General features: G+C 37.4%; 2 protein-coding genes across 2 annotated transcripts; both read right to left on the minus strand.

Moving 5' to 3' along the window:
* Positions 1-509: 509 nt before the first annotated feature.
* Positions 510-5970, minus strand: LOC135468700 (tRNA (adenine(58)-N(1))-methyltransferase catalytic subunit TRMT61A-like). The gene is made up of 3 exons (XM_064747095.1): positions 5573-5970; positions 3062-3328; positions 510-1177 (listed from the first exon to the last, which is right to left on the minus strand). The coding sequence occupies exons 1-3, from the start codon at positions 5895-5897 to the stop codon at positions 630-632; spliced, it is 1140 nt and encodes a 379-aa protein (XP_064603165.1). The 5' UTR covers positions 5898-5970; the 3' UTR covers positions 510-629.
* Positions 5971-6189: 219 nt separating this feature from the next.
* LOC135468720 (uncharacterized) lies at positions 6190-10539 on the minus strand. The gene is made up of 4 exons (XM_064747117.1): positions 10383-10539; positions 9840-9961; positions 9132-9287; positions 6190-8553 (listed from the first exon to the last, which is right to left on the minus strand). The coding sequence occupies exons 1-4, from the start codon at positions 10496-10498 to the stop codon at positions 8381-8383; spliced, it is 567 nt and encodes a 188-aa protein (XP_064603187.1). The 5' UTR covers positions 10499-10539; the 3' UTR covers positions 6190-8380.
* Between the last annotated feature and the right edge of the window lie 1217 nt (positions 10540-11756).

Genomic DNA, 11756 nt, shown 5'->3' on the forward strand with positions numbered 1-11756 from the left:
GCCCACCGATCGGAACTGAACCAAACTTCTGAATGATAGCCATAAACATGAAACACATTTGAACAACTGGCTTCATTGATAAGTAGACTCTCTTTAAAAAAAGAAGAAGTATTGAGATCCACAGTGGGGCCTCTGTGAGAAGGTCTGTTAGCAGCTTTGGGATGGCCATGGGTTTCCTCCTATCACAATGTTGGCTGCCGTTGTGTCGGTGAAATATTTTTGAGTATTGCGTAACATCAATCAAATAAATAAATAAATAAATAGAGATCCACACAGATTATGACACACTTAAATAGGCTGTACCAGAGATTCTTGGTAAAAAATCTCTATTATTATTCATTATATTTTGTGAAAGGTAATTATTTCGGACATTTTAAAACACTAGGGAAAATTCAAACAGATTTGTGCTGATCAATCTTTTCCCAAGAATTTCCAGTATAGCCTCTTTAAATGAAATTATGATGACACAAAATATTCTGTGGAGCGGTACACACATGTATATTCACCTGGCTATTTTCACATTTTATTTATAAAAAAAATTTGTGAAACACGCGAAGCAAATCCAGTAATCAGAGTTCATCTGATGGTACAATCAGCAGAAATAATAGCACATAAAATGAAATAACATTTTATGTATCAACCGCATACAAAGAGGCAAAAGTCAAATAACCAGTATGTCCAGCCATTTGTGGAGGCACCACGGCAGATTTGAATGAAAATGTCTTCTTATCTTTCTTTCCAATGATATTTAGATAATACTGATGAGGATTTGTTGGTCTCCCTCTGCGAACTTTCTTTGAGTTTTTTGATTTCATCGCCCCTTCAGAAGATGTGTCTTCCTGTCCAGTAATTTCATCCAGAGGTTCCCCGCTACAGTCTTCAGAAGGCATGTTGTGGCTATCTTTGCTACTATCATCAGACGTCTTTGCTTTTTTGGCATCTCCTGGTCCCATTGCACAATCATCTTTGTTCCCTACTTCAGATGAAGTTTCAGACTGTTCTTTTTTGTTTTCAGAATCAAAACCTAAATTTGGAATGGCTAGATTGATTGTTTTCACATCAAAGTTTCTTTGTAAACACTCCAATGTCAACAGGTTGTAAAAGCCATGGCTTTTCAAAGTCTCTGATGTTCTCTGAACTTGTTCAATGCAGGGGGAAAAGGAACAGATTCTACCACCTAAAATATAACAAGTAAATAACTTTACATTATTTCAAGAACAAGGTTTGAACCAGGTTACACACGATACTAGTATTTGTGATACAAACCGCGAAAATTTACACACATACAAAATTACATATATAATACTTTCAATACATTCAATGTATAAACAAAATCTGCATATGTAACATTAGAAGTCTCAAGTCTTTGCAGACTATGCCATTCTATGCCATACTAAAGAAATATCAGGCACACATGATCAGGTTTTTGAGTGGAGGAAACCAGGCAGGGCACAGGGGAAACCACCACACATCAGCAGGTAAATGACAACCCTCCTGGTATAAGGCTGCAGGTGAAGCAGTGAGAGCTGGATTTGAACTTGCTACTACATTCATTAAGACCTGGCTCTCTTCAATTATAAGCCCTCTGCCCAGAAGAAGACATCTATTTGCTGTACAAGATTAATAAGGTTAATAATTATTTTCTGTCACAATAAAATAGGAACAAAAACTGTGAAGATAGAATCAATAATCATCATGCCCTATCCAACCATATATCCAGCCATAGCCAACAAGGGGAGACAATTACCTCACCACTCCTGTGTACCACGAGAGACAAATCCAGCAATGCGGCCAGTAATCAGTTTCTCTGGCTAAATACAAATACTGAATGCAAAGTATCTCACTGCTTGAAGATATAAGGGTGAGTATCTGACATTGTGAAATACACCCTCTATATTTATTGGCTATGAGAGCACTGTATTTGAATTTTTCATAACGCTAACAGGGATCAGCATATCGTGTCATGAGGGCAACAATCTGTGTATGCCATGAGAGCGACAATCTGAGTATGTCATGAGGGCGACAATCTGAGTATGCCATGAGAGCGACAATCTGAGTATGCCATGAGGGCGACAATCTGAGTATGCCATGAGAGTGACAATCTGAGTATGTCATGAGGGCAACAATCTGAGTATGCCATGAGGGCAACAATCTGAGTATGCCAAGAGAGCGACAATCTGAGTATGCCGTAAGGGCGACAATCTGAGTATGCCATGAGAGGGACAATCTGAGTATGCCAAGAGAGCGACAATCTGAGTATGCCATGAGAGCGACATTCTGAGTATGCCAAGAGAGCGACAATCTGAGTATGCCAAGAGAGCGACAATCTGAGTATGCCAAGAGAGTGACAATCTGAGTATGCCATAAGGGCGACAATCTGAGTATGCCATGAGAGCGACATTCTGAGTATGCCATGAGAGCGACATTCTGAGTATGCCCAGAGAGCGACAATCTGAGTATGCCATGAGAGCGACATTCTGAGTATGCCATAAGGGCGACAATCTGAGTATGCCATAAGGGCGACAATCTGAGTATGCAATGAGAGTGACAATCTGAGTATGACATGAAAAGAGCCCTTAGAGCGCATGTTATGTGCCTTCTTGTTGCAGGACGGATTTCCATGACTTTTTTGTCTATTGCCTCTTCACTGAGAAGACTTACTGAATGCAAGTAAGCTGCCCCACACGAGCTACTATACTGAACTAAATCAAAACACCAAACTAGTTTATTAAATCTAACACCGAGGCCCATTTTTAACAGTTTCTGACATTTAAATGCTTTGCACATAAAGATCCTATGTTGATCAGGTGACTGGGCACAGTACCTTTATATGGAATGAAGTTGGCCACATTTGCACATATGTATCAGCTGTGAATGATGTCCATCAGTAGTTAGGAACAGATTAGGAACATTCTGACATGTGCTTCATCCAACAAGCTATCATGCTTTTGGAGTAGATGTTTTACATGTATGCTCAAGGATTAGAGCAGGTTTAATTCTTAAGAATTAAAAAAAAAAAAAGTCAATTTAATTTAACTGAAGTGAAGAACTTTTCACAAACCTGTTGTTTTCAGCGCTTGTTTTGCACTTTCTATGGCCAACCAGGGACGCGGTAAATCTAGGAAAACAGCATCAGCCACACCACTAAGATCAAACCCACGCTCACAGACATCTCGATGGTACACTGTCACATGTTCCTTCAGACCATGCTGTATGAACTCTTCCTCGGCTTTTTTGGCTCGCTCCTCGTGAAATTCAAATGTATGTAGATGCCCAGTAGGTAGCACTGAGCGGATGATGGAATGTGACAAAGATGCACTTCCGGTTCCTGTCAAAAAAAAATTTCATGCCATGAAGTGCATATTTAGAGGCATATAACACTCTAAATGTCCCAAAATTCTGCTTTTGATACTGAATCTTGCATCAAATCCAGCTGAACCTTCTAAAGAAACCTAGAAAAAAAATTCTTTTTAACATCAATAAAAAATCTCTGAACCTTGCATAGTGAGAATGTGTGTGCTTGGGGTATTATGTCATACTTATTACATTTTCATTCATACTTATTACATTTTCATTCATACTTATTACATTTTCAGGCAAATCACGAAGAGAAATCATTAGGTGCATGTACATATTCATGTACTATGTGTTCTTGTGGCAGTCCATGCCCATGCAGCCGAAGTCCTGCGATCACTGAAGTAACCATCACACTGAAGACACCAGACATGACACCCAACCAAGTCACATTATACTGACACTGGACCAACCAACCCTAAATTTCATTACTCTAACCTCTCACTGCCGACAGCAGTGGGCAGCAACAAGTACCATCCTTAAAGTCTTTAGTTTGACCTGACCAAAGGGCAAAACAAGTAACATATGAAAGAAAACATCAGAAGGCAGTATTACTCATGTATGCACATCCAAACAACATCCACGCTGCAGCAATCTCCACTCTCCAATTCATGGTGGATTTCCAGCAGAAAACTGTGTGTACTATTTTAAATTCTGATACTGTGACATGGAGGGCTCAGGTTTCCAAAAAAAAAAAAAAATGTTCCACACAATTGCTACAGCTGCAATCCAAATTGGGTTCTAACTCATGGCATGAAAACTTGCCTCCTGACCTTCTTTTTATGTCACTAGGTTAAATCAGAAAGATTAAAGCTGTATGTTATAATGGCAGACAGAAAATGTAAACATGTAAATGTGTGAAAAAAAATAAACCATGCAGATTAGAATGATACATGTTGATGAAATAATAAAGACATGAGGTCGCATCATAGAATATGATGTACATTTACTGAAGAAAATTTTTTCACAATGAACATCTGCGATACAGGTCTACCAGGTAATACACAAAAATTCCCCCAGCCGCCTAACTTTACCTGTTCTGGTCACTTATGCCATGCTTTGTGAGAAATAATGATTCAAATGTCAATACATGTGTTTTAAAATAATGCACTGAACCAATCAGCTAGTCTGTCATGCTTCTGTCTTCACCACCATTTTATAATGACAACAATCAAATCAAAAAAAGATACATCTGCAAGTTGTTTCATGCCTCCCTCGTTTATCTTTACTGGTGGCCGCCAGTTTTATAAGCGATGAAACCAGTTTTTGTTTGCAAGCTAATGGAGAAGGATACCTTCACCGTGTATGATTTATCGTAGTTGGATAGTGTCAGAGTTCTGCTGCATCTCATTTTATGCACTTAGCATGTGTCTCCTGCAATAGTAAGGACCAACACAAATATGCACCGTAGAAATATGGGAGCTACACTTTTGGTCGCATCACTGTCATTGCTTAGGAGCCTGATGGCCTCGATAGTGATCCCCCCTACATTAAAGTTTGAGTTGATCATAAACAATGCTATGCAACTTCTGCTTCCAAACCAACATACCAACATATGTTGATCACATCACATTGATTGTTCTAGCCAAACAGAAAGTCAAGTAAACAAAGCCCACCATTACCGCCTCATTTCGCTTTAACGCGGGGCAATGGTTTTCTAGGTTGGCAGACTCCCAATGAAAGAAGGTGCACGAGGTTGTCAAAACTTTCATATTGGCGCAGGTCTGTACTTCTGCAGGACACACAAGATCAGTGAGTGAGGTGTGAGAAAGCAGAGCTCTGACACTAGTCTATGTAAATGGATTATTGTAGGATTCTGCTGTCCTACAACAAACGAGGCATGTAGGATTAAGAAACATCAGTCCATCAACATCATCTTTAACACTATGAATCTCATAATATTAAAATGCATATTCTGAGTACAAAGACTGTTGGTTGAGGAATTTATGGATACCACATATTCACGGGTGCTCAACGTAGTCAGAGACGAGAGTCTATGTTTGAAAGGTGACGAACATCCAATAACTGCTCAACTAACAGTCAGTGTGCTTGAACTATAAAATATAAATACACCGAGTCCATCCAGATGAACTAGAGATACACAAATATTGTATTTGTCCCAATGGCTAGTTTCTCATGCTGCAACCAATGATGCCAGCATGGCCAGAAAGATTCGCGACGTTACTGTCATTGTGCATTTGTCGATTGGGATAGTAACCTGATTCAACAACAACACTGCCTGGTTTGATGTCTAGTTGGTATGTCACCAAACTGATATCAGGGGTGTACAGAATCTGAGTGCGATGAGGTAAGTTGACAGTCCACAGCTCTGGGGTAGGATGTAAGACGTACAGCCAGCCTTTCGGGCACTGGATTTTCGAACCATACTTGACACCGATTAGATCAGAATGCCGTAGTGCACCGTAACGGGTTTGGTGTGTTTCTCCCGGCTTCACTGTTATTGTCAGCATATTAGCAAAGCCAATATGAAGAATAACGGTGTCACCAGGTTCAATGCTTTCCTTGTACCCCGCGAAACTCATTTCGATTCCAAATGTCCTTAAAATCGTAAGCGTTATCACGATAATTATCACACAATATTCAACGGCTTCGCGTTGTCACAGCCGCCATGTGTTTAAGATTACTTCCGGGTCATTGAGATACAGTTATCGTCCCTCAGTCCACACGAGCCGGCTGTACCCTCTATCAATCTTTCATCACAACTTGGGCAGATATCAGCCACGACAATAGATACCGATATTTTGCATGATCATGTCATTTATTGAAAGATATAAATAACATTTCTTATAATTAAATCTTTTAATTTTTCTTTCATTATCAATGCTCCAACTTTGAAATTACACACAATAGTCTACACTGTGTTTTCATTTTCTCCTCACCTTTGTATGTCATTTTCAGCAAGCATATTTCATATATGTACAGCATGAATGAAATGTTGAAATACTGCACACTGAATTGAAAGATTTGTCTTTCCACAGATTTTCTTAGTTTTTGTCCTTTTTTGTTTGATTTTTCTGGATCGATAAGTGTAACCAACTGAAATGACATTAATATCGTCTGTGGATGAAATGTGTTTCTAACTCTGAGCTGTACACATTCTAATACCACATTAATAAGGGATTCATCTAAAGCCACAAACAGATAAATGAATCATGGCTTCCAGTGCCATGTTAAAATAATTAATTTAATACTATACCAAATCAAAGACACTTGTGCGCAATAAGCAACAAGCTTTATGTAGGAAGCAGAACCAGTACAATACTAAAGGTCTTTGTACAAAATAAAAACATTGTCACACATTCATTTTACAACAAATTCAACTCATAAATAAACCAAAACCTCAAATATGTGACTAGTTATAAAAGATAGCACAACAAATGTCAGCAAATAAATAAAATAAACTCATTAAATATGTAACAGATCAAGTAAAACTAGAACTACTTGTCCCAAATGATTTGTGATATACCACCACGTTGCAGAGAACATTACATATACATGATTATAGATTAATGGATTTAACAGAAAGTGTACAGAATGAATCACACCAAATGCTAAATTCAGAGTTTGCTAACTGTAAAATATCGAACCAAACTTGTAGGTATTTTTACCAAACAAGCTTAAAATTTGAATATAACATGCACCTGGAAAAACCCAACATACTGCATGATACAAATACCCCTAATGATTTCTAATCAAAGAAAGGCAATATACATTACAGTTCCTATAAACATGGTGACAAATCATTGCACCCTTGATATTAAATTGATGCATGTAAAATTGACAAATGAACTTTTATGGCGCACCATTATTTTGATGCTCAGTACATTAATCTGATCAACAATCACATTACTGGAATGAATTACAGCAGATTTTACATTATATTTAACTATACTTAAAGTTGGAATGTAACTTCTTCTTGCATATCTATGTACATCTTGAGGCTCAGGCTCAGACTACGACCTGTACCGATGCACATCAACACACCAGTACTTTTAATTATCGGCTACATCCACATCTTGCACCACACTTAACATGAATTTGGCAAACTGAATACAATATTTAAAAAAAAACAACAACAAAAAACAAAGAGGCACAAGCCACATAATAATGAAATATTAGAATTTGGCAAACTGAATACAATATCAAAGAAAAAAAAACAACAAAAAACAAAGAGGCACTAGCCACATAATAATGAAATATTGGAATGTCCTTGCTCATGCAGAAAAGCTAAACATCCTGTCACCCATAAAGACGGAACAGATATACACTGTATATTCAACAACGGTTGATTTGAGGCATCTTACTCTAATAAATGATATGCTAACATCTTATATTTAGCATCGTAAGTATAGCCCTATGTTGTTATACATAATGTTCAAAGACATCTGAAATACTGATTAGATATTGATTAAAAAACACATGTACTGTACATGTTATCACAAAAATAATAAAGAAGCATTGTATTTTATACAACACTATAAACAAATGTAGGACCAATATACTGCATTCAATAAAGTCCTTTAAAATAGCACAGATTGCACCGTTTAAATACTGTATTTATAAATATAAATCGATAAATATATCCACAACACCACAAGTCCATTAACTAATAAATCAGTAATTTCTGAAAACACACATACATCAAGATGTACACTCTCAGTATTGTAGCCATGATGGGGATATTGGCCAATGAAGGATAACCTTTCAGCAGCTGTATAATACTGGGGTTTCAGCAGGGGTTACTGCTCAATACTGGAGAGCATATCACCAATATCAGACTTCAAATAACACTGCACCTTTCCTGGAGGTTTCATATCGATTTCAAACCACAGAAGGGTACAACAAAACAAAACAAGGTAGATGGATTTCTTTTCTGACATACTGAAAAACCAAGTTAGTAAGCTCTTACGGTCAGCAATAAAATCCACTCATCATTCTGAACTTACTTTCATATGGATTATTTAACTCGAATTTACAAAAATGTATGACATTATATGGGTCAGATTTAATTCAAGGTCTTGAATTTACAGCCCCGTATGGAATGTGGACTGCAGCATCGATCCAGTAGAGGGAGCCACAGCTGGCGACGTCCAACTGGGCATATGGTCACATTTGACGAGAAAAAAGTAAAGCATGGTCCTTCGCATGTAGAGCACTCCTGGCAGTCACTTAAAAAATCTGCAAAAAAAAAATAAACATGGTGATATTATTGTCATAGCATTGTTATAACCTGTGCGAGACCTTGTACTCTGATACACAGCTCATCTAATATGTACTTATTTATTTGTTCATTCCTCAACAAATAATGCCATCTAATAGCATAAAATTTCACTTATACGATGGCAGTCGGTTTTATGGGTGGAGGAAACTGACAGGCTGGAGTAAACCACGGACCTTTGGCTGATACTGACAAACTTTTCAACGTGTGATGACATGTTCACCATATTGGAGGAAGAGAATTGGTATTCAACTCACCTTACATTATGCGAACGGTTAATTGACCGCAAAGTGTTATCATGGCCCCACAAAGTGACAGAGTCAAACACATGCAGTTTAACAAATACATGTATGTGATAAAATTATAAGCAGGATATTTCTCATAAATTCAACAAGTAAAATTACACTGTAAACAGCCACTTAGCAAGCACCAAGATCACTAATTTTAAAGAGGGCCAAGCTATACTTCATGTTTCATTTCAGTTAAGGCAATGGAATCCATCTGGTTCATTTAAGTATGTTCCTAATTTGCAGCTCACCTATTAAGCTTTTTGGCAAGGTACATGCTTTCCATGAGATATTGTGCTGAGCAATAAAACGTGCTGTGAGCTCCATCAAGGGAGGGAACTGTGCTCGTGGACTCACTGAAAAGTCTTCCCAGCTGGTATAACCGCTGGAGGCTGGATTGTCATGGACTACAGACATAAAACACAACTTTGTCAGTACAGTATAAAGTATTTCTGTAAGAACAACATACAACAGTGAAAGCTCTTCAATAAATTCGCAATTCTAGAATTTCAGAATACCATTAAAATACAATTTGTGTGATACACTATCCACCCTAATTCAAGCCATTGTGCTGTCATTTCTACTTTGAAATTAATCATTTCTGTTTAGTTTGAAGGCTTTCATATCCTATCTGATTTTAGAGTAATAGACAGAACCTCAAACATCTTTGTGTGCCAGACATGGAACAAACCACTTCCATACAACTGCAAACTGGACGGTTGAAAATCTTCATGTAAGGCCACAGGAAATTGTTTTTATTAGAATTTCTTTAAGGCAAAACATTTAATATTTTGTGAGAGGGACAGAGATGTAGGGATGTACAGGGACACACATCATTCAGGCACCTAAATCAATAAAAGCCATTTTGTGTCCATTATTACACCTCTACACTGTAAAACTAAACTCATCCTACTTCAACTGTCCCTCCACTCAAACATCCTTACAGACAACACACCCACCTGTGAGACTGTAAAGTGGAAGGCCGGCTACAGATGCTGGAAATACTGACAACTGATTACTGTGAACATCCAGTTCTCTCAGGCCATGGACACGGCCGATCTGGACAGGCAAGGATTTTAATCTGCAACAGAAAATTGAAACAAATGGGAGGGATTTATTCCATAGTCTGTAACCAAATACACATTCAATACTCTGACATTCCAGGATCTGAAAAAGATGGAGTACAATACATAGTGACATGAATAACATTACAGCATCACTGGTCAAGGGATAGTTGCTTCCCCTGAAGAGATCACTTATCCTGTAAGATAACCGATGCTACATCAATTTTTTAATATCACATAACCTTAAGCATCTCATTATACCATGTTTTTGCTGCTGAATCTTAAAAAACGGACAAAGACTTTTGCCTGTGTGCAGATACCCAATCTGAGAATTCCATTTTCAACAACAACAAAAAAATGGTCTCCTTGTGCAATGCATGGGCTTAAACCACTACAGCCGTAGCATACATATATGAAATCCACATGGTATGAACTCACCTGTTATTGGCAAGTTTGAGACTGGTTAAGCCAGCACACCTGGTGATAGAGGATGGCAGAGACTGGAGCTGACAACCCGTCAGGTCTAACCTTGACAGCCTGACCAGGTCACCCATAGCCTCAGGTAGACTTCCAAGCTGGTTAGCACTACAATCCAACTCCTAAACAAAAACCATGAGGGACCACATACACTGTGCATTGAAACTGGCTCAAAGAAAATATTATCACCATTCTAAAATAAAAGAACCAAAGTCAAACGTTTTTATTAAACAGGCTATATGGGCGATTATAAGTGTTTTAAAGTGTGGAATCATATCAAGACTATAAATATTACAGGATCAGTTCTGATATCTACTGAAAAGCAATAATTTGAGCTATTATTGGTAAAAAGAGAAAAATTAATTTGAATAGCGAATGTGAATTTTTTGCAGACTTGGGTAAGATTGAAAATCTGGCCAATTTAAATGGCCCAAAAAAAAAAGAAAACAGAGGATCAGCCGATTTCTATTTAATACATACATGTACCCTAAATGACCTAAAAATTTGACAACAAAAGAGCATTTTTGGAGGCAAATATATGTCATGAGAAATGACTTCTGCTGCTAAAATTTACATTTTCCCCACAGGATATAATACTACCTTCCAAACATCTCTGAAAGCACCTTTCTAAAATCAATAGAACTCCCAGAATCTGGGAAAATGAGCAACTCAGTCATGGACAAAATTTTAGGTCATTTAGGGTAATACCATTAATATGTGTATGTACTGTTCAACTGAAATGTGACCCACCTGTAAATCTGACAACAGACAAACTTCTTTTGGTAAGTTTTTCAGAGCATTGAACCTGACAAAATAAAAATTAAAGACAAACCTACTGAATAGTGTTGATAATAAAAGTACATGAATCAATAGGGCATAAATCAATAGGACATGCATAAATCAATAGGACATGCATAAATCAATAGGGCATGCATAAATCAATAGGACATGCATAACCTGTGCCCAACATATCCTTCATCCATGTGTCATTTTACCATATTTTTTCATTCATGTCATGACAACTTGAATAATGTGTACATTTCCGAATTCAGTATAAAAAATCTAATAAACATACCATTTCAGTATATTATACATATAAAGATACTTAATGGTGTGAATAATGTAATGTTTTCAGAAATATATAATTTACGTTATCTGCAGTTCCTCTAAGCTGATTATCGTTACTGATCAATCCAGATGTGTTGAAACATTTTATTCTGCTGATCAACTGCCTTCGTATCAGGCTTTTTTCAATGACCACAATGTTCAGCATCACATCAGAATTCCTGAAAAACCATTCCCCCTTTCCAATTTTACAACAAAAAAATCGATTCA

This window comes from Liolophura sinensis, chromosome 6 (assembly GCF_032854445.1).
Source record: "Liolophura sinensis isolate JHLJ2023 chromosome 6, CUHK_Ljap_v2, whole genome shotgun sequence".
In the NCBI taxonomy this organism is placed as follows: domain Eukaryota; kingdom Metazoa; phylum Mollusca; class Polyplacophora; order Chitonida; family Chitonidae; genus Liolophura; species Liolophura sinensis.